General features: G+C 50.6%; 1 protein-coding gene across 2 annotated transcripts in view; it reads right to left on the bottom strand.

Moving 5' to 3' along the window:
- The window catches only part of MAU2 (MAU2 sister chromatid cohesion factor), a 34,515-nt gene that overhangs the window by 9,396 nt on the left and 3,135 nt on the right, over nucleotides 1–21,984 (bottom strand). The window contains exons 2-13 of one of the 2 annotated variants that reach the window (XM_067733359.1): nucleotides 10,959–10,976; nucleotides 10,306–10,371; nucleotides 9,505–9,600; nucleotides 7,918–8,012; nucleotides 5,779–5,806; nucleotides 5,255–5,410; nucleotides 3,967–4,113; nucleotides 3,789–3,879; nucleotides 2,554–2,657; nucleotides 1,887–1,964; nucleotides 1,516–1,581; nucleotides 73–159 (exon numbers count right to left, since the gene is read on the bottom strand). In XM_067733359.1, coding sequence (XP_067589460.1) covers nucleotides 73–159; nucleotides 1,516–1,581; nucleotides 1,887–1,964; nucleotides 2,554–2,657; nucleotides 3,789–3,879; nucleotides 3,967–4,113; nucleotides 5,255–5,410; nucleotides 5,779–5,806; nucleotides 7,918–8,012; nucleotides 9,505–9,600; nucleotides 10,306–10,371; nucleotides 10,959–10,976 — 1,032 coding nt within the window. The remainder of the gene's footprint in view (nucleotides 1–72; nucleotides 160–1,515; nucleotides 1,582–1,886; nucleotides 1,965–2,553; nucleotides 2,658–3,788; nucleotides 3,880–3,966; nucleotides 4,114–5,254; nucleotides 5,411–5,778; nucleotides 5,807–7,917; nucleotides 8,013–9,504; nucleotides 9,601–10,305; nucleotides 10,372–10,958; nucleotides 10,977–21,984) is intronic. The other variant, XM_067733360.1, reaches the window with a different exon arrangement.

The following is a 21,984-nucleotide window of genomic DNA, read 5'->3' as shown; positions in this document are numbered from 1 at the left end:
AACACTCCCCCCACGCCCCCCTCCAAGTAAGAGTTGAAACAAAGGATACCAAACATGAAGCATGTCACCTACTACCTCTTGGTGTCTATTTCCTTCCCGTATATACACACTCGCCAGATTGGTCACGATGAAGGCCCACAGCTCCTGGTGATTGGTGAGCTGGAATGGGAGACACAGGGCATTAGGGGGCTGGGCTGGGCAGTCATGTCACATGGGGGCCGCTTGGCGGCATCAGAGCCACCCAAACGCTCCACAGTGGCTACCTTGGAATCTCCTTATTATTTTCATTCAGACACACACCCCTTGCCTCCTAAACCCAAGGACAACAAAACTGTTAGTTCTTTTCATTATAAAACAATCACCCACGTTATGGGAAATTCCGGAAACAGAAAAGAAAAGCCGGTCACCCTGATCCTGCCCTCAGAACACACCACAGCTTGGTCTAGTCTCTGCTGTCTCTCGGTCTGAGACCTGGCTGGGCCCTCCCTCTACACCACAGGTGGTAACCCCAGGACCCGTGTGCTGACACAGCAGAGGAGTACGCTGATCCTCGGGGAGGCAGGGATCCTGCCTGGAAGAAGCCGAAGCTGTTAGAGACCAGAAATGCTTCTAACGGCTGGTGGTGGACAGACCCTGATCACCAGTTCTTCTGGGGGGACAAGAACGGCCACGAGAGGGACCAAGCTGAGCAGGCTGAGCATTCCCAATGGGGCTGAGGGAGCGCAGCTGTGAAGGGGGCCAAGGGTGCCTGGGAAGCACAAACTCCACCTGGAGGCCCCTGGCAGGTGCCAAGGAGGTCCAGAGGGTCATCTGATCTGAGCAAAGATGCTCCAATATGTTTGTCATGGGACCACAGGAACAGCGTGTGGTTGGGGGTCACGCGGGGTTTGGGCCCAAGTCCTGGCTGCACCACCACCCCTCCCCCAGCCAGTGGGGAGGACTTCCTGGGACAACACACCATCCGTCGGGAATTTTGATGTTGAACCAAACAAGCAGCAGCCACTTGTGTAGGAACTGAGATGGGGAAGGAGGGTCCAAGAGACCTCCATAGGGCCGCGGGCAAGGTGGGGTGGTCCTAGCACCACTGTAGTGAGCAGCACCAGCCGACCAGTAGCTGTGACACAAGTCACAGCTGTGACACAAGTCAACGCCACCTGGCAGGCTATCAGGAAGACTGGGAATCGTGAGCGAAAGTGGCTGAACAGGCCATGGCACCAGCCCTGAGTTAGCTGGGGAAGCCCCACTGCAGGCTAGCCAGGAGCCCCCTTGCCCACAGCTATCCCTCATTAAGCTGTGCTGCGAGTGCTGGCCTTGTCTGCAGCTGAGCAGCACAAGACGTGACACAGAAAGCCCTGGATAAATGGTGCATCACTGTCACCACTGGCATCAGGCTGAATGCTGGTGGAGTCACCCGCTGACCATGGTTTTGTATGGCTGTTGTCCTCATCACAGACCACGCCCGACTCCTTACTGAGAAGCACTGCCTGCCCCATAAAGCGAGGGTCGGCACCTTACCCGCAAAGCTGTGGTGAACTGGGCTTCAGCGTTGTCCATGCAGTTGACAGAGACACAATACAGGCCCTGGAAGAAGAAGATGCTGAGGGCTCAGAGCCACATGCAGCTTGCCCGGGGCTGCACAGCTGCACCCAGGTGAGCCTGACAAGTGACTCTACTGAGCTGGCTACATCTGAGCTTTACCCTGACAAACAGGGAGAAAGATGGCATGCTTAATTATTCCTGCCTCCTGGGACCTAAGTCAACTTGGACTTGATGACATGCTTGTCAGAGTGAAGTCCACAGGGAATGTTCTGAATTCTGCCGGGGGTGGTGGTCAGAGGGTTACTCGCAGGGGTGGGGTTGGGGGTGGGCAGCCCGCATGCACTCACCAGCAGTGTATGCAGCTGTGCTGCGTGGTTGGAGAAGAGCCGGGGGGATTGCTGGCACAGCTGACAGACCTGGGAGATCTGCCGGGAGAGAGCATGTCTGACATCACTTGGCCTGTAATGTGGGACCCAGTGTCCCCGCAGCATTGAGGAGAGACCACAAAGCCGGTGGGTGTGCCCATGTCGTGCCCACTCTAACTTGGGCACAAAGTCCCAGCGGATGTGCCCATTGTGAGGATTAGGCACAGCCTTGACCTCTTTGAGGATGGTGACCCTTATCCATTACCCGCCGTCTCCCTTTCCAACTTGTGTCTCAGCTGTACAGTACCTTCACCCTTATCAAGGCCCCCATGCCCTTTCAGGAAGGTGGGCATAAGGGATTACGGATCACAGGGCAGGAGGAGTGCTAGAACTGCCGTCAGGGGACCCTAGAACTCCAGACCCCATGTTCCTTGGGCATGCCAACTTTTAGGTAAAAGGCTCTGATCAGTTGTGTCCACACAGGGTCGTGGACTACCAAGTTATAGTCATATGACAGATGACGTCCTGCTGACACGCACTGGCGACACATTTACATTCTCCCACACGACACCCTCCGAGACCCAGCAAACTCAAACCACTCTACCCCTCAGCCTTCCCACCCTGTGTGTGTAGCCCCCAGTGGCCTCACCTCCTGAAGCGCTGTGGCCTTGTGTCCTGTGACGAGCCTGCACATGATGATGTGCTCGAGCAGGATTACTTGGAAGGAGGACAGAATGGGGCTGCAGTCGAGCACTGGGGGTGAGAGGCAGGGGTGAGCATTCGAAGCGTGAGCGGAGGAGACAACTGAGGAGACACTGACCCCTGCCTCCTAGGGGCTTCAAGCCCTCCGGCCACACCTGGCCCATAGCTACCTGGGTCTGAGCCCACTTGCTCCGCTGGACATTGGCCCAGCACCCAGTCTGTCACCTTGCTCGGTGTCCACAGCACCCTTAAGCGAGGGGGTGCATCTCCCTGTCTAGGTGAGGAAACAGGCTCATAGCAGGCTTTGGTGACCAGAGTATTGTAAGAGCAAGAAATTCTGGAGGGATCTGTCTTCCATCCTCACCACACCCCGACCCAGCTGAGTGCTCAAGGGCACTCTGGACACAACACATTCTAGAAATGCTGAAGTTGTCTGGGAGACTGAGACCACGTGATAGGCCTCAGGCAACAGTGGGGGGACCCGAGCTTCTGGCTGCCCCAAGCGGCTGTCCTCACATTGGAACCAGACAGCACTTTCCCAACTCATCTGAAGGGAAAGAACTGCAGCCCCCGCGGGCGTCGTTGGTTCTCTGGCTCTAAGGCTCTTCCCCAGCAGCACTGACAAGGGCACAGGGAATGAATGAGGTTAACAGGCACACAAGCCAGCCAGGGATGTGTGGGGCCCTGGGTTCCTACTAGTCAAAGGTCCTTGATCTCACAGGATGGATTAGTCAAGCATCCAGGAAGAACCCAGGGCCTCCAGAGGACCTGCTGTCAGTCAGTTCCAATCCCAACCTCACCCTGAACACAATCCACATCACGATACTGATAATAGACAGCAAAAGCAGCCAACACCTGTTTCAACTGAGCACTGCCGCCCCAGCAGCCCCCAGTGGAGTCCCGCTAACCCTCGTGGCTGTCTTGTGCACTGAGGGGGACAGGACAGAGACGGCCCAACCACCCCACAACACAACCCCTTGGGGATCAAGGATCCAGTCCAGGCCTGGCCTGCTCTGCCCGAACCTGGATCGTCCCCATCTGCCAACTGGCGTAACAAGACCCATGGGGCAGGGACCTGTGCTGCAGTCTTTAAAGGTCCTTCAGGCCCAGCATAGGAGGTGGTGATCGGGCCACCCACCAGGGGGCTACTTGACCCACTGAGCCCCACAGAGCCTGACTTACTCTTGAGCTTCTCCAGCTGCATGAGAGCCTTGTCTGTGTACTTCTGTGCCTTCTCTAGGTAGCCGGCTTGCATGGAGTGCATCACAGTCACCTGGTGACAAGATCAGATGGTGGTGGTCACTGGGGCCCTCTCCTCTCTCACCTGGGCCACCAGGCCCCGGCCCCTCCAGGGACTCACCAGGTAGACAAGCACGCACATGTGCTCCTTGGGTAGCCAGTGGAAGAGGTCAGCGGGGTTGCTGGGCAGGATCTCATCATCGTGCAGTGTGGAGATGGTCTGGATGCACTGCTGCAGCTGCTTCAGGCATGGCTTCACACTCTTTACCTGCAGCAGGCAGACAGCAATGCACACCTGAGCACCCGTCTGCTCCTATCAGGTGCCAACCACCCTTAGGAGGCAGATCCCCACAGTAGCAGCTAGCCAGGTCCTGCCTGCCCATCAGCCCCTCAGCCCTTCCTTCCCGGGAACTCCTACCACACCCACCACTTGCAGGAAGCCCATCCCCCCAGATGGGTCAGCCAGCTTTCAAGGCACAGGGCAGGGCCAGGAGGGTCATCTGTGGCACTGAGGCTCCACCCCCCCCAGCGCAGGGCCCAACACCAAGGCCTGGGAAAGGCCTGTTCAAAGACCCTGCTCCAGCCACATTTTCTCCTTCCTGCAGTGACCCCAAGAGAGGAGGACATGGCTGGTTATCCTGGGGGGTGTGAAGTGGCCACTCGGAGTCCTGCAGGTGCCGTGGTTTATACAGACTGGCCTTTCTGCACCAGGAAGCCCCATCCCGAGGCCCTACAGGCCATCTCCACAGCCGTCAGCACCCTGTGAGAATTTGCACTGTGCTCCTATGTGTTGACTGAAGTGCTCGGCCCAACAAGCAAAGGTGGGTGTGCGTGGGGGAACTGAGGAAGCGTGACAGGGTGGGGAGGGTGCGTGGAGCAGCACCTGTCCAAAAGGCTGAGACGTTCCCCCACATACAGGTACAGCTGCTCCTCAACCATATGAGGGTTATGGGCTTTTTGTGTATGTGCCTCAAACACAGCTGATTTTGTTAGTCCCTACTCAACTCCCGCAAAGCTGTCATTAACTGGGGGGTGGTGGACAGACACTGCTTGAGCACCTGCTGTATGCCAGGCACCATGCCAGAATCCCCAGTGTATTTTCTTGGATTCCCCAAACTGCCCTCAAGGTCATTTGACCATTCACACACTGAGTAGATGTGTGTGAGGCCACAGCTATTCCCGCTATAAGGGCAGAAATGGGACAGACCCATTCCTTGAGTGCCCTCTGTCCACAGAGGCACAGTACTCATGCCAGAGCACAACAGGGTTGTGGGGGAATCGAGCCCCGAATGACAGACGTGCCCAGTGGTGAGGGACAGGAGGAAATCACAGAGCTGATGTCTTAGCTTACAGGCCCACCCACCACCTGCCTCCTCCCCAGCAGCCCTCAGGTGAGAGGCACTACATACCTGCCCAGCATCCAAGTAGTGGGTCACCTGGAGCACCAGGAAGAAGACACGCAGAGACTCTTTCTGGATGGGGTTCCCTTGCCAGTTCTCAACTATCTGTCCACAGAGGGTCAGTAGTGGGTGGACTTCCTGCAACTTGCGCTCCATCAACAATAGCTGGGGAGGGAGAGGTGCACGTGCTGGGAGACCCTCCTGGTACAAAGGACTGCCACCCGCCTGCCCACGCGCTGTGGGACTGCTGGCACCACGAAGGGAGGGTGCATAGCCGGGCTGGAACCCAGGTCTAGGCAGCTCCAACCCAGGCTGCTCTTCCATCAGCACAGATCCCACAACCTGGAACCTGAGTTTTACCTCTGAATCCAGCTGGGGGACACGGGCCTGCCCCTCGTGGCTGCCTGCCATGCGTGAGGGTCTGGGCGCCTGAGGGGCCACAACATGGCAAGCAGGCGAGGCTTTGGCAGACCTCATGGGGACCCAGCCTCACGTCCACCATACCAGTCCCATCCCATCCAGCCTCCACTTACCATCCCTTTGCTGAGCAGGAACAGTGCCCTGGAAAAGAGAGGGGTAGTCAGATCTGGGAGACTCAGGCACCCCCTGGGATGACTGTGCCATCTCAACATTCACAGGAACCTAACGAGCCACCTCTGGGACAGTTAAATGGATGACAATGGACCCTGGCCATTTAGGTCTGTTTTATTTATAAGAGGGCTCTATTTTGTTCTATTCTATTTGTCTTTAGCTTTTTCCCGTTTAGACACTCATGTGGTTCAAAAGCTCAGAAAGCAGAAACATGTGCTCAGAAAGCACAGAGGGGCAGGGTACAGGACAGCACATCCACCATAACCTTACTCTCGCTGACACAGCAGATCACAGGTTCCATGTCTGGGGACAGCACAGGGTGAGGCAAGGAGAGAAGGTGGGTAAGTAATCAGCCTCAGGTGCCCGAACCGAAATCTGCACCTCACCGTGGCCCCTCTGTGCCCCCACTTCCTTGCCTATAACCAGCCAAGCCCCCTTGGGCTCTCCTGAGGGCTAAGGGGATGAAACCCAGGAAGCCTAGGCATGTCAACAGCCTCGCTGCCCGCTGTCCCCACCCTCAAGGGTGGCGTGGCCAGGAGATTTCTATTGTCTCTCTTAAATCTTTCTGCACTTTCTAATAAACAAGCACGTACTGCTGTCATCAGCAAGAAAAATAATAAAATGAACACATTAAAAGGTTTACGAGACTGCCAAAAGACAGAGGAGGGCAGCCCAGCCTCACCCCAGTGCCTAGGGGCTGCTCACGGCACTGGCGTTGGGACAGGCTTTTAGGATCGGCTGTTGGGCTGTCGTCACAGTTTGTTCAACATCTAAGTCTTTGTCCCGCCAGTCTGTGCAGAGTCCCCATGTGCTGCAGCTGACACCCCGTCAAATGGGCATCATTCCAGGTGAGTAGACTGAGGTGGAGGGGGGGTCCCAGTCACACAGTGAGAGATGTCTATACTCCCAGCCACCTCGCCATTCCTTGTTGTTACCTCACGGTGTGGACACTCTAGGGTCTACTGTCTGACTGCTGAAATCTAAGGCCTCGAACTTCACGTCAAGGTTCCCATATTGTCACATCACTAGGCCATATGCCCAAGATCAGAAGTTCTATGTCAGGCGACCTGTAGGCGTCATGCCCTAGTGAGGCCCACCCAGGTCCCCCGCCCACAGTGGTACAGAGACCTGTTTGAGGACACTTGTGACTGAACATGTGCAGTGTGTGGCCATCCCCATGCCCTCCAAGGCATGAGTGTCACCCTGAATCCAGTGATGGCCACAGCACGAGGAGGATAAGACGGGCCAGGAACACAGACCAGACTGTGTGACAGTGTCCATCCCAGGGCAGGTTGGTCGAGGGATGACGGCCTGTGGGGAACTGTGTGGACCCCTGTGAGCACTTGAAAGTCCAGAGCTTAGAGAATGGAGTTAGGGACTGTTCTGTCCCAATAACCCCATGGGACAAGCTTAGATTTTGTGTTTCCAGAATCCCAATGCACAATAGAATAAGAGCGCTGCTACCTGGAGTCTGGAATCCTACTACAGAGGATTCTTCTCTTTAGGGGAAAAAGAGACAGACTGGAGGCTCTCTTAGAGGGCACACAGTGAAGCACTGGTGGCCTCTGACCCCTGACCCCAACCCCAGGGCATTAGCCTCCAGGTAGTCTAAGCAGTTTCATGCATAACATGAACCTATGTCCCTTCTTTTACACAAATGTCCACTTACTCTGTCTCCTGTTATGTATCTAAAAACTCCTGGGTGTCCCCTGAGTGGGGACACTGGTTGCCAAGCACGCTGCCCACACTCTCTACAAGCACCACTCTCGCACTGCACCAGGAAGGGGATCAACCCAGAAAATCATACGAGCCCTTTTTATTTCAAGAGATACTAGAAACGTGCAAGTGCTGACGGTGCTGAGAATGCCAGCTGCCCCTCACCCTCACAGTCAACTCAACTTCTTACTTCATGAATCGATGGGGCACAGCATCTCGGTGCTGCCTTAATTTGCATGTCTCTTACTATGTATAAGGGTGGCCATCGTTTCATGCTGAAATGCCATTTCTATTTGTTGTCCAGGATCAAGATGGCCAAATTCTTTCCAAGTAAGAGGAGGAGGGGCCAGGGAGAGAGTGCCTACCGTGTGTACTCAGATCCCACCACCCGGGCGTACTCGGCCCCCACACCCAGGAGGTCACAGGCTGACACCAGGTCCTTCTCAAGTGTGTGCAGTTGCTGAAAAGAAGAAAGAACAATGACCCTCATTTCCAAACCACTTGCTTTACAGTACCTGACCTTATGGCTGGCGAGTTAAACTGAACCTCCCTACATCAACAAAATTGCCTCAGTGTCAGTTTTCAGCTAAACTAAGCATATTATCTCATCAACAGTGTTTGGGTACAGAACTCCACTTCGTTTATAGTGTACATCATCTAAGCTTAATGGTGCATACAGCCAGCAGTTAACACTCACAGGTGCAGACCCCTCCAAGGCTGTGCGAGTATGTTTGAATGCTTCCCAGGTCACCTTCAGGGGGTGGTCACTAGGGGAGCAGCCAGAGGAGCCTCAAACAAGGAGGGACTCTTTCAGGGGTAAGTACCTATGGGAGTTTCAAACCCAGGAGCCTTGACAGGCTGAAAGGCAGGGACACCTGTGGAGCCTTGGTTGAGATCTTGGGATCCGTGCTCACAGCACAAACCAATACTGTGACTTGAGGCAGGTGACTCACCGCCTGGCCTGCTTCCTCCTCTGCCAGCAGGCACAAAAGCACATGGAGGATAAAAGGAGGACAGTGCACGTGCAGGGCAGAAAAAAGCCTGGAAAGAAGGCAGGGGCCCAGGCTAGGTGAGCTCTTCTCAGCAGGGGACCCTCTGAGCCAAATCCTCCTGGCATTAATGCTCCCCCAGGGAGCAGGGGACACTTGCAGCCCAGCACCCACTGTGTGTTCAGGCAGGTGATGGAGCTTTATCATGGAGGGTGGGCGAGAGGTGGCCTGGTGGGTAGGCTGTGTCAGGGTCAGGAGAGGATAGAGGATGGCCAGTGCTGGGGAGGTGTGGGCAGACCCCAGGATGAAGAGGCACTCCTCATGAAGGAGTCTACCCAGCACCCGGCCCCCACTGTAGCCAGGAAAGCCCAGCCTAGAGAGCCCCTCACCACCTGAGCATCTCAGAGTGCAGGGACCAGGCACCACCTACATCTGAGGAGCTTAAGGGAGGCTGAGGGCAGAGGGGCTGTGTGGAGACCAGGGTGAGGCTATACCCCAGCAGGCCCCAAAAGTGGGCTCTAGGAGAAAAGGCTTGACTCCAGCATTTCTTGCCCAATAGGCAGTCCCTTGGAATCTCTGCGCAGCTCTCAGAAAACAGAGTGGATCTCTGGCAAGAAATGCTCCCTAAATTTTGATGAATGCAGGCCAAAGGGAGCAACAGGAGGGAGGGGAACATGAAGACTAGGCCCCAAGTCAGCTCCAGGGGAAGGATACTCCCACCAATCACCCCAGGTGCTGCTGAGTGAGAGGCCCACCCTGGGAGTACCGCCTCCTGGCGACAGTCTGGAGGGGACTTGTGAGGAGGTCAAAGAAACGTTCCTGTGTCCCCATCCGCTCAGTACAGCAGCCTGAGGAAGACCCGTGTGTCCCAGAGTCTGCTTATTTGTACTTGAGGCAGCTGTGCCCCAAGGTCACGGCCCCCAACAGGCACCCACGCATCTCAGCCAGGCCCGCAGTACTCACAGCAAGCTGGAAGAGCAGGCGGCAGTGCCAGTACGGGGTCTGCTGTGAGATCTGGATTGCTTTCCGCAGCAGTGGCTTTGCTGCATCAACGGAATTCTGAAAGGAAACAGTGAAGTTTGGGGAGGAGAAAACAAGCTGGATTCCTTATGCAGCAGCTGCGGAGCCAGGCGGCCATTCCTGTTCACACTTACCAAAGGATTTGTGGGTTGCCAATGTGCTTGATTAAAGAAGAAAAGATATTTTATTAGACTCACTGGCTGGGAAGTTTTTGTATCGACCTTAAAATAACTCCCCACTCAACTAAACAGAAACTAGCTTTAGTTCAAAATCCTGAACAGTCAAATTGATAACAATTGCTGTCTTTCCTGTTCTGCAACCAGAGAGAGGGGTCAGGGGCGTGAAAAGGGGTCACTGCTCAAAGCTGGGAAATGCAGTTTTCAGCTACACCTGACATCAGGAACCAGCTTAAGGTAAACTATATAAACTTGTTCAGGAACTAATCATCTTTAGCCTAGGAATCATCTTTAGCCTAAGCCTATACTATATAAATTTGTTCAGGAACTAATCATCTTTAGCCTAGGAACAAGGCTGTTTTCCAACAGTCCTCGGTAGAAAAAGATTCTGCTAGCCTTTGTTAGCAAGTGATCACCCATGGCTGCCCCATGCCAGGCGTGGGAGATAAGAAAATTATGAGAAGTCTTAAAAGCCGGAAGGGAATCCACTCCTGAGAGTCCCAGTTTGCCACTGTGCTTTGCTACAGGGAGAGGGAGTTTGCTTTCAGAAACCTTCATATGTTCTTACCTCTTGACAGTATAATTCAGACAAAAGACTTGCTGCTTCAAATTTAACATCTTCAAACTGCGGGATCTAATGACGTCCAGTTAAGGAAGTAGAGACACTGCAAAATGGTCAGTTTAAAAGGGCCACAGGGCTTCCCTGGTGGTGCAGTGGTTGGGAGTCCGCCTGCCGATGCAGGGTACACAGGTTTGTGCCCCGGTCCGGGAGGATCCCACGTGCCGCGGAGCGGCTGCGCCCGTGAGCCATGGCCGCTGAGCCTGCGTGTCCGGAGCCTGGGCTCCGCAACGTGAGAGACCACAACAGTGAGAGGCCCGCGTACCGCAAAAAAAAAAAAAAAGGGCCACAGCTCAGCGTTCTTACACTGCAGAGGCTGGCCGGACGGGCATATCCCCACCCACTCTAAAACCCCTAGTTCACATATTCCTCCAGTAATCCCTGAGCTTGCTGCTGGCTGGGTGTGGAGCTAGAGGCTGGGGCATGAAGAGGAGCACAGCACCCAGGGAGAAGCTACTGGTCTGAAGGGATGCTCCAGGTAATCTGTGGGGCAAAGCCCAAACCCAAGGTGTGCATTATAGGTAGGATTCAAATTTATAACACATTTTTTTTTTATTTAGAAAGAGTTTTCCTTAAAGGGAACAGTACCAAGAAAAGGATACTTGCTGTGATATCAACCACTGAAAGAGAAAGAAAAAAGCATTAATTCTCAACCATACGCTTTGCACCTGCTTAACTGGCTCCACTTTGGGGTTTACACAGGTTGCCTTGTCACCAGAGGCTGCAGGTGTTCGGTTAAGTGGGAAGATGGACTGCTCAGCCTAAGAGGGTGGGCTTGCTTTTCCTCTAATCCAGCAACCAGGGCGTGTCTGGGGGAAAGGGAACATGAACTTGCTCCCCCACTCACGGGCTTCCCATCCTGCCAGGCTCCGGAGTCAGAAATTGGAGCCCTCTCCCACTACAGCAGCAACACTTCACAAGGGGAAGGAGCACAGAGGGGCCACCACATGACACTCACTGTAGTACGCCAAGAGCAAATCATGACGTGAGGAATTAATTACAATTAGAGAGTAGGTCTGTGGGTGTCAGTCCTTCCTGGAGAAGTGACATTTAAAAGATGTTTGGAAATGAGCAAAGTTAGCCTCAGAGGGGAGGGAAGAGTACTCCAGGAAGGACTGGTGTGGGCAGCACCTGGCCAGGGGTAGCAGGGATGATTCTGAGTTCTGAGCTCACCATCCCTCTCTGCTAGTACACAGGCTGGGACATGGTTCAGATAACGACATGCTCCCACTTGGCCATAACTGTGCCCTGGAGTTTCACATTCCAACAGGAGGCGGTGAGGTCCCAGGACAGTCCGCCACACCACCACACTGACCACAGTCTGTCAGACTATCAAGGACTCAAGCATACACCTGACGCTGTTCCTGCTGACCCACTCGTCCTGCAAACATTCTCAGAGCCTCAGCAGTTGCTGGAAGGCAGATCCAGAGCCCAGAAGAAGACTCTTACTTGCCATGCTCTGTGGGAGAACAGTGTGTGTGGTATATGTGTGTGGTGTGTGTGTGTGTGCACGCACGCGCATGTGGAGGGAGGTGGTGGGGGTTGGGGTGTCTGGGGCTGGGCCTTGAAGGATGAGAATGTAACTATGGGTGTTACCAGGCAAAGAAGGAAGGGGAGGTGCTCCAGGCAAAGAGCAGAGGGCCAGGGAGGTGAGGCTGGAAGGCCCATTTGGTCTCTGTGCCACTCATGTGACTGTGGGTAAGAATGCCCTGATGTCACCCCTGGAGCCTGACCCAGTCAGACGCATAAAACAAAAGCACCCAATCAGATCCAAGTTTTAAAAGCATCTTATATGCAGCAAAGGACGCAGAGGGAGGAGGAGAAAGAGGAAAGAGGCTGAAGGCCCATGGGTCTGCTGGCCGCCAGGGAGAAAGGCCAGTGACGCCAGCAGGACAGCCTTGGAGCTCGAGATGTCTCTGGGGCTGAGTGGTGGCCACGGAAGTCACCAAAGAGGCTCGGCAAGACTTGGAGCTGGTCTGGAGACCAGCTGCCTCAGAGACACAGGTGGGCCAGGAGGGGGAGCTATGGGAGTAGAGGAGAGGGACAGAACAGAGAGAGAGAGGAAACATGGAGAGCCACCAGGCTCCTGTGTCTGTCACACACACATACAAGTGCACGTGCACATAGAGCCCAGGCAAAAGGCACTCCGCAGCCAGCCCGGGTATCCCCTCCCAAGGCTCCCCTGCAACAGGGTCAGGAGGAGCTCAGGGTCCCAAGAGGGACACGGCCAGTGCCTGCTGCCAGGAGTGTGGCCCCAAGTGAGGCTCCTTGGCTGAATACCACCTACATGGACAGTGGGGACAGGCCTAGCTCCAGCCTCGTGTGACGTCATGAAGCTGGTAAACACATAAGTAGGGGCTTGCTTTCTACAGAAGCCACTCCTCCTCACTGGGAAGGGCAGTCGAGCTAGAGACACTCCTGAAGGCCACCAACTGGGAGGAGGGACAAGATACCGTGTAGGAAACTCTGTGACTAAAAAGCTGGGTTAGGGACATGCTAAGACCTGGTCCCACCTCAAGATTCTGTAGTTCCATGACTTAATCTCCACATGCAAGACATATCTCAGGCAAGGCCTCCATACTCAAGGGGAGCCCTTTAGAGAGAGTACAGGATGGATAAAGACACACATGAGAAGCATTTGCCTTCCACTCGGAGCGCCGTGTGGCTTGCTCTCAACAACCCAGCCTGGTAGCCAAGGCGGAGTGGGCTCAGTAAATCCACCACCTACAGCTGAGTTTCCAAGTCAAGCTTGGCCATGCCTCAGGACCTGGCGTAAAGCTGACTACATCTGTGTGTCACTGTTCCCCAACAGAGGTGAAGAGGGCAACAAGAGGTGAAACTCCTCCAGTGGGGCGAAGAAGCCTTCCTTATGAGTCTGTGGCCCAGGGATGCTCTCCCCACTGCACAAGGCATACTCCAAATTCACGAGAGGACAGTCCACAGAAGTATGTCCATGGTGGGCAGACTGTGAGGGGACACAGCCATTTGCCTACTGCCTGGGGAGGGCCCCACTATGCTGACTTCTCCAGTGCCTTGGCCTGTGCTGCTGGGCCCAGGCCCACATGGGCCCATCAAATGTCTCTGCATTTGGGGATTTTATGTGGTTAACATCTATTCAGTAGACATTTGGGCTGGACCCCACTAACACCTTTTTTCTATAAGTCAGATGTGTCTGTTAATGATCAGTTTCTGTCTCTGACAGTTCTGTTTTCTGACCTGAGGGCTGGAGAAAGAGCATCACATCCCCCTGGGGCCTTTAGTGACCACGGGGAGAGCTGGAAAGTAATGTGTAAAGTTTGAAGACTCAAACCTTCTGGAAGGCCTTGTCTGTCAGTGTGAGAGGCTGTCAGGAGCGCTGCTCTAGGGGCCAGAGGACAAAGTTTGAGGTGTGGACCCACATGGGAGTTAGCAACACTCCAACTCCTGGAGGAGCTGGATCCTAGTGGTCCTTAGCATCCATTTCCCAGAGCCATGATCTGCCACCATTCTCTCATGCATGCACTGTGGGCCACCAGCCCCCAACACACCCCCCAACACACACACAAATTGGGGATGTTGGATAAAGCCCCATAATGTGCCTCATCATGATTCTGTGTCCCCAGTGCCTAGAAGGGGCTGATACATGGGAGGCTCTCAGGAAACATTTGTTGCACGAATGATGACTTTATCTATCATCACAAGGAAATGAGGGCTTCCTCATGCACAAATGGCCACAGAACTGAGGCTTTTGCCTTTTTTTTTTTTTTGGCTGCATTGGGTCTTCGTTGCTGCGCGAGGGCTTTCTCTAGTTGCAGCAAGTGGGGGCTACTCTTCGTTGTGGTGTGTGGGCTTCTCATTGTCGTGGTTTCTCTTGTTGCAGAGCACGGACTCTAGGCGCTCGGGCTTCAGCAGTTGCAGCATGTGGGCTCAGTAGTTGTGGCACACGGGCTTAGTTGCTCTGTGGCATGTGCGATCTTCCCAGACCAGGGATAGAACCCGTGTCCCCTGCATTGGCGGGAGGATTCTCAACCACTGCGCCACCAGGGAAGCCCAGGCTTACGCCTTTTAAACACAAAATTCTAATTCCTAAGTGGCATCAGACGTCTCCTTGTCTTTAAACGTCACTGTTTCTTGCTCAGGCATCAGTGTCAGTGACACCTGAGCCGTCCCCAAGATGACCCATTTCTGAAGCTGTAGGACTAGCTCCATGTCACGGAGAGCCAGTCACTTCCCCAGGATTGTCAGTCAGAAGCCAATCAAATCACTTTGCTTTTGTACCTTTTTTAACTTGCAACATAAATTCATAATCAGAAATCTAGATATTAGAAAATACGTCCATCTCACAAATTACCCAAGGTTGCTACCTCAACCTATGTTTTACTTTGTAACATTAAAATATAGTTTTTACGTCTTCTTCCTGTCATGCGAAAGCAGCCAAAGTGAGAGTCCCGTCACTACCAGGAAGCCTGCAGGTGTGAGGCAGAGATGTGAATGACCCTACCAGAAGCCTCTGGGGTCACCTTGGGGTTCTCAGGAAAAGCAAGGGTCATCACAGGGCTAGCATACACCCTGAGGGGTGGAAGGGCTGGGATCAGCACGCTTCTCATTCCTAGGGCATTCAGTTCAGGGCTGAGTGTTTCAAGGCTTCTTGTACCTCATAACCAAGGTAAGTTTTTCTTAAAAATCAGGTTTTTTTAAGTCACCAAAATGTGTAAAAATAGTTATCAACTGAAACTCCTCTGGGATGGAAGCACAACATTTAGCAGCCAGCCTTGCCTCTCTCTGCCATGTGACCACGGCTACAAGCATCCCGGTCAGTACTGCCATCGGCAAGTCGGAAGTGGTCTCTACCTTGTGGGTTCGGTGAGGATCCAAAGAGACAGTGCTCCAAGAACCATGAATGCAGAGCCTGGCATGTGGAAAGCACCAAGAATACTATAATAATTCCCAGGCAGGAACCGGAAGAAGTACGGGTTGCAGGGGAGACAGGGGGCAAGTTGGTAGCATCATGAAGTAAAGGTTCCTAAACACATTTCACTTCCTGAAGTCAGGGGAGACTCAGAGAATGAGTGAAGAAAATGGAAATGCGAACAGGAGGAAGCACAGATACTCTTCCATGAAAATGCTTAACAGCAAGTTCTGCAAATGCAGCTTCTGTACCAGGTTCTGCTCCCAGCTGATGTGGCATGGAATTTACCAGGACACAGCCATGATCCTAAAGGATGAAAGATATGCTCCATCTGTGCCTGATGATGAAAGGCCCAGAATTGAGCCCTTTTAGGCCTTAAAATAAGAAAGGGAAGCTTTTAATCACTTGCTGGGAAGGTAGCCATAGACTCTCGGGCTAAACCTGGAAGCACAATTAAGGAGTATCTGACTGGCAGTTTGGAGCTGCTTTCTAAGTCAGACGAACAACCACTAGAAAGTAGCCCCATTGCAAACACACAGAGAAAGCAAACATGGCATCAACACAGATGCTGCAGTCACTAAAGACCACTGTCCAAAGAATGACTGCCTGGATTATAGCAAATAACAAACAATCCATTCCAGAGAAGTAGCATTTATTCCTCTGTGGCTTTCAAATCAGCAAAATCTAAGGATGATGATGCACTTTCCAGATAAATTAAGAAAGTTAAGGGGGAAATAAATACACATCTAAGTACAGATATAAAGATTCTCAGTTCCACAGTGGAAGCACAAATGACTGAAATGGAACTGTTTGAAAAACAGTAAAATATAAGAGAAGACTGAAAATTTACACAGGAATAGTATGTAGCAAGAGGAAAGACAACAAGGCAAAACTGAAATGAAAAAGAACACAATCTGACAAAACCTGTAGAAATAGCTTCACAAAGTATCTAGCCAAGAGATTTTGATGTAAAGTGACATTCCTTATAATCATGAATGATTTAGTCAGAGTCCCAAAGGAGTCAAGAATTCTGTTGAGGGGACTTCCCTGGTGGTGCAGTGATTAAGAATCTGCCTGCCAATGCAAGGGACACGGGTTCGAGTCTTGGTCCGGGAAGATCCCACATGCCATGGATCAACTAAGCCCATGCGCCACAACTACTGAGCCTGCGCTCTAGAGCCCGTGAGCCACAACTACTGAGCCCACGTGCCTAGAGCCTGTGCTCCACAAGACAAGCCACCGCAGTGAGAAGCCCTCGCACCGCAACAAAGAGTAGCCCCTGCTTGCCGCAATGAGAGAAAGCCCGTGTGTAGCAATGAAGACCTGACACAATAAAAAATAAATAAATTAAAAAAAAAAAAGAATTCTGTAGATACATCCCCATCCCTGCCAAAACCATAAGCAAAAAGAGAAGGCTCTCTGGTGAAGTGTCTTGTCATGCACTGTAATAGTTACAGGACCTGCTGAACAGATCCAGGGAATGAGGCAGCCAGCAGGTACTCCGAAGGCCTGCAGAGGCAGGTATGACTGAGAGACCAATGGCTGCAACTTGGATAAAGCTGCTGAGGAAAGGGAGAAATACCCTCCGTCCCTCTGATGGGAACCCTTAACAAATGAACTGATGAAGCAGATGGGTGAGTATATTACACATTCCTTCTGGAAAGCTTACAAATACAGTTGAGGAAACAGAAATAATAATCTACCCTTATATATATAAAAAAGTGATTACAAACGAGGTTAAAGTCTCTCATAGGGAAAGCAAAAGATGATGAAAATAATAGTTAAGGAAGATGAATGTAATACTAAGTTCAGAGGTCAATTAAAAGTTTTATCTATAGCACTTATATGATTCTTTACCTAGTAAAGAATGAAAGGAAAGGAAAGAATAAAAGTTGACAGCTCCGTGATTTGGAAAAAATGCACAGCTAATAAAGAATGAAGTTTAAAAAAAGCATGCTTGCATTGCAACACAAAAGGAGATCAGAAACAACCAAAGAAGGAAAACATTACAAAGAATGGCACTTTAACTGAAATCTGGACAAACTTTCACGTGGGGATGCACCTGACAGAAAGAAAGGTATTTCCAGGTGTAACGACAGTGCGACCTAGGAGGGTACCCTGTGGCTCTATGGAAGACCCCACAAGATTTAGGGTTCTGTAAAATCGAGGGAAAACTCTCCACGATGATAAGGATTTAAATTATGGGTCCAAAGCCAGGCAGCTACAAGGAAGCAATCTGAGGCATGGCTGCTTCTCCTCGACGGCACTGAGTGGGCAAAATATGATAAGGACAATATACACAGTGACTGGACTTCCCCGGTGGCGAAGTGGTTAAGAATCCACCTGCCAATGCAGGGGACACAGGTTCGAGCCCTGGTTCGGGAAGATCCCACATGCCACAGAGCAACTAAGCCCGTAGGCCACAACTACTGAGCCTGTGAGCCACAACTACTGAAGCCTGCATACCAAGAGCTCGTGCTCCGCAACAAGAGAAGCCACTGTAATGAGAAGCCCATGCACTGCAACAAAGAGGAGCCCCCGTTCACAACAACTAGAGAAAGCCTGCATACAGCAATGAAAACCCAAGGCAGCCAAAGATAATTAAATAAGTTTATAAAAATATATATACATATATATATACAGTGACTATGAACCACTGCTAGAAACAGGCTGAATGGAAAGGAAAAAGTAAAACTATCACTGTTTGCACATGACATGATACCATATACAGAAAATCCTAGAGTTGTCACCAAAAAATATAATTTATAAATGAATTCAATAAAGTTGCAGGATACAGAATTAATATACAGAAATCTGTTGTGTTTCCATACACTAATAATGAACTATCAGAAAAGAAAATTAAGAAAACAATCCCATTTACAACTGTATCAAAAAGAGTATGGGCTTCCCTGGTGGCGCAGTGGTTGAGAGTCTGCCTGCCGATGCAGAGGACACGGGTTCGTGACCCGGTCCGGGAGGATCCCACATGCCACGGAGCGGCTGGGCCCGTGGGCCATGGCCGCTGGGCCTGCGTGTCCGGAGCCTGTGCTCCACAACGGGAGAGGCCACAGCGGTGAGGGGCCCGTGTACAGCAAAAACAAAAAAAACAAAAACAAAAACAAAACAAAACAAAAAAGAGTAAAGTAGCTAAGAATAAATCTAACCAAGGAAGTAAAAGTCTTATACTCTGAAAACTCTAAGACATCAATGAAAGAAAATGAAGACTACAGAAACGAATGGAAGCTATACTGTGCTCATGGATTGGGAGAATTAATATTGTTAAAATGACCATATTACACAAGGCAATCTGCAGATCCAATGCAATCCCTCTCAAAATACCAATAGTATTTTTCACAGAACTAGAACAAATAATTCTAAAAATTTTATGAAAACACAAAGGAGTGTGAGTAGCCAAAGCAATCTTGAGAAAAAAGAACAAAGCTGGAGGTATCATGTTTCCTGATTTCAAACTATGCTACAAACCTACAGCAATAAAAACAGTATGGTAATGGCACAAAAACAGACACATAGATCAATGGAGAATAGACAGCCCAGAAATAAACCCATACTTATACAGCCAATTAATTTAGGACAAAAGAGGCAAGAATACATAATAGGGAAAAGACAGCCTCTTCAATAAATGGTGTTTGGGGCACTTCCCTGGTGGTCCAGTGGTTAAGAATCAGCCTTCCAATGCAGGGTACGTGGGTTCGATCCCTGGCCGGGGAACTAAGATCCCACATGTTGTGGGGCAACTGAGCCCACGCACCACAGCTAGAGAGAAGCCTGAGCACCACAACTAGAGAGAAGCCCACGCACTACAATGAAAGATCCCGCGTGCTGCAACGAAGACCCAACTAAACCATAAATAAATAAATAAATAAATATTTTTAAAAAATGGTGCTGGGAAAACTGGACAGCCACATGCAAAAGAATCAAACTGGATTACTTTCTCACTCTATATAAAAAAATAAACTTAAAATGGATGAAAGACTTAAAGACCTGAAACCATAAAGCTCCTAGAAGAAAACATGAGCAGTGTACTCTTTGATATCAACCTTAGCAATATTTTTCTGGATCTGTTTCCTCAGGCAAGGGAAACAAAAGCAAAAATAAACAAATGGGGGCTTCCCTGGTGCCGCAGTGGTTAAGAATCCGCCTGCCAATGCAGGGGACACAGGTTCAAGCCCTGTTCCGGGAAGATACCACATGCCGCGGATCAACTAAGCCCGTGTGCCACAACTACTGAGCCTGCACTCTAGAGCCTGCGAGCCACAACTACTGAAGCCCGCGCACCTAGAGCCTGTGCTCCACAACAAGAGAAGCAACTGCAATGAGAAGCCCGCGCACCGCAATGAAGAGTAGCCCCCGCTTGCCGCAACTAGAGAAAGCCCACGCAGCAACGAAGACCCAATGCAACCAAAATTAAATAAATAAATAAATTTAAAAAATAAATAAACAAATGGGACTACACCCAGCTAAAAAGCTTTTGCACAGGAAGGAAACTATTAACAAAACAAAAAGGCAGAATGGAGAGAATGGGAGAAGATACAATTGTCCCTCAGTATCCTCAGGGGATTGGTTCCAGGAGCCTTTGAGGATGCCAAAATCCACAAATGCTCAAGCGCTTATATATTTTTATTTTTTAACTGAAGTATAGTTCATTTACACTGCTGTGTTAGTTTCTGGTTTACATCAAAGTGATTAAGTTACATATATTCATACATATACTTTTTCATATTCTTTTTCATTATGGCTTATTACAAGATACTGAATATAATTTCCTGTGCTATACCTTGTTGTTTATCTGTTTCATATATAGTACTTTGTACCTGATAATCTCAAACTCCTAATTTATCCTTCCCCTACCTCTTTTCCCCCTGGTAACTATCAGATTGTCTTCTATGTCTGTGAGTCTGTTTTCTGTTTGAAATAAGTTCATTTGTATCATATTTTAAATTCCACATATAAGTGATCTCATATGCTATTTGTCTTTCTCTGACTTACTTCACTTAGTATGATAATCTCTAGGTCCATCCATGTTGCTGCAAATGGCATTATTTCATTCTTTTTTATGGATAAGTAGTAGTCTACTATGTATACATATACCACATTTCTTTATCCATTCATCCATTGATGGACATTTAAGTTGCTTCCATGTTGTGGCTATTATAAACAGTGCTGCTATGAACATTTCAGCGCATGTAGCTTTTTGAATGAGTTTTCATCTTTTCCTGATATATGTCCAGGAGTGGGATTGCTGGATCATACGACAACTCCACTTTTTTCTGTTGTTTAATATATACGTTGCTGCCGGTATCTTTTGGTTTTTTTTTTTAGATTTAAAAAAAAATTTTATTTATTTTATTTTTGGCTGCACTGGGTCTCCGTTGCTGCCCATGGGCTTTCTCTAGGTGCAGCAGGTGGGGGCTACTCTTCGTTGCAGTGTGCGGGCTTCTCATTGCGGTGTCTTCTCTTGTTGCAGAGCATGGGCTCCAGGCACACAGGCTTCAGTAGTTGTGGCGCATGGGATCAACAGTTGTGTCTCGCGGGCTCTAGAGCACAGGCTCAGCAGTTGTGGCGCACTGGCTTAGTTGCTCCAAGGCATGTGGGATCCTCCCGGACCAGGACTCCAACCCGTGTCCCCTGCATTGGTGGGTGAATTCTTAACCACTGCATCACCAGGGAAGCCCAACAACTCTATTTTAAGGAACCTCCATACTGTTCCCCATAGTGGCTGTACCAATTTACATTCCCACCAACAGTGCAGGAGGGTTTCCTTTCCTTTACACACGCTCTAGCATTTATTATTTGTAGACTTTTTGATGATGGCAATCTGACCGGTGTGAGGTGATACCTCAATGTAGTTCTGATTTGCATTTCTCTAATAACTAGCAATGCTGAGCATCTTTTCATGCACCTATTGGCTATCTTCTTTGGAGAAACGTCTATTTAAGTTAAAGTCCCTTTTTTAAAAAAAATAATTTTATTTATTTCATTTATTTTATTTTTGGCTGTGTTGGGTCTTCGTTGCTGCACATGAGCTTTCTCTAGTCGTGGCGAGCGGGGGCTACTCTTCGTTGTGGTGCATGGACTCTAGGCACGTGGGCTTCACTAGTTGTGGCTTGCGGGCTCAGTAGTTGTGGCGCACGGGCTTAGTTGCTCCGCGGCATGTGGGATCTTCCCGGACCAGGGCTCGAACCCATGTCCCCTGCATTGGCAGGCGGATTCTTAACCACTGTGCCACCAGGGAAGCCCTGAAAAGGGGGCCCTTGTGCACTGTTGGACTGTAAATTGGTGCAGCCACTATGGAAAACAGTATGGAGGTTCCTCAAAAAATTAAAAATAGAACTACCATAAGGCTTCCCTGGTGGTGCAGTGGTTAAGAATCCGCCTGCTAATGCAGGGGACACGGGTTCGAGTCCTGGTCCGGAAGATCCCACATGCTGTGGAGCAACTAAGCCCGTGCGCGACCACTACTGAGCCTGTGCTCTAGAGCCCGTGCTCCACAACAAGAGAAGCCACCGCAATGAGAAGCCCGTGCACCGCAACGATAGTAGCCCCCGCTTGCCACAACTAGAGAAAGCCCGCGCACAGCAACAAAGACCCAATGCAGCCAAAAATAAATTAATTAAATAAAAATTAAAAAAGACCCTACAATATTTCAAATTAAAAAAAGAAAACAAAAAAGAAACAGGTTGAATGGCCTGAAGACAAGGGAAAGGAGGTGGCAGGATTTG

Source organism: Pseudorca crassidens, chromosome 3 (assembly GCF_039906515.1).
Source record: "Pseudorca crassidens isolate mPseCra1 chromosome 3, mPseCra1.hap1, whole genome shotgun sequence".
In the NCBI taxonomy this organism is placed as follows: Eukaryota; Metazoa; Chordata; class Mammalia; order Artiodactyla; family Delphinidae; genus Pseudorca; species Pseudorca crassidens.
Note: the sequence above shows the minus strand (reverse complement) of the source record. Positions and strands in the feature narration are given on the sequence as shown.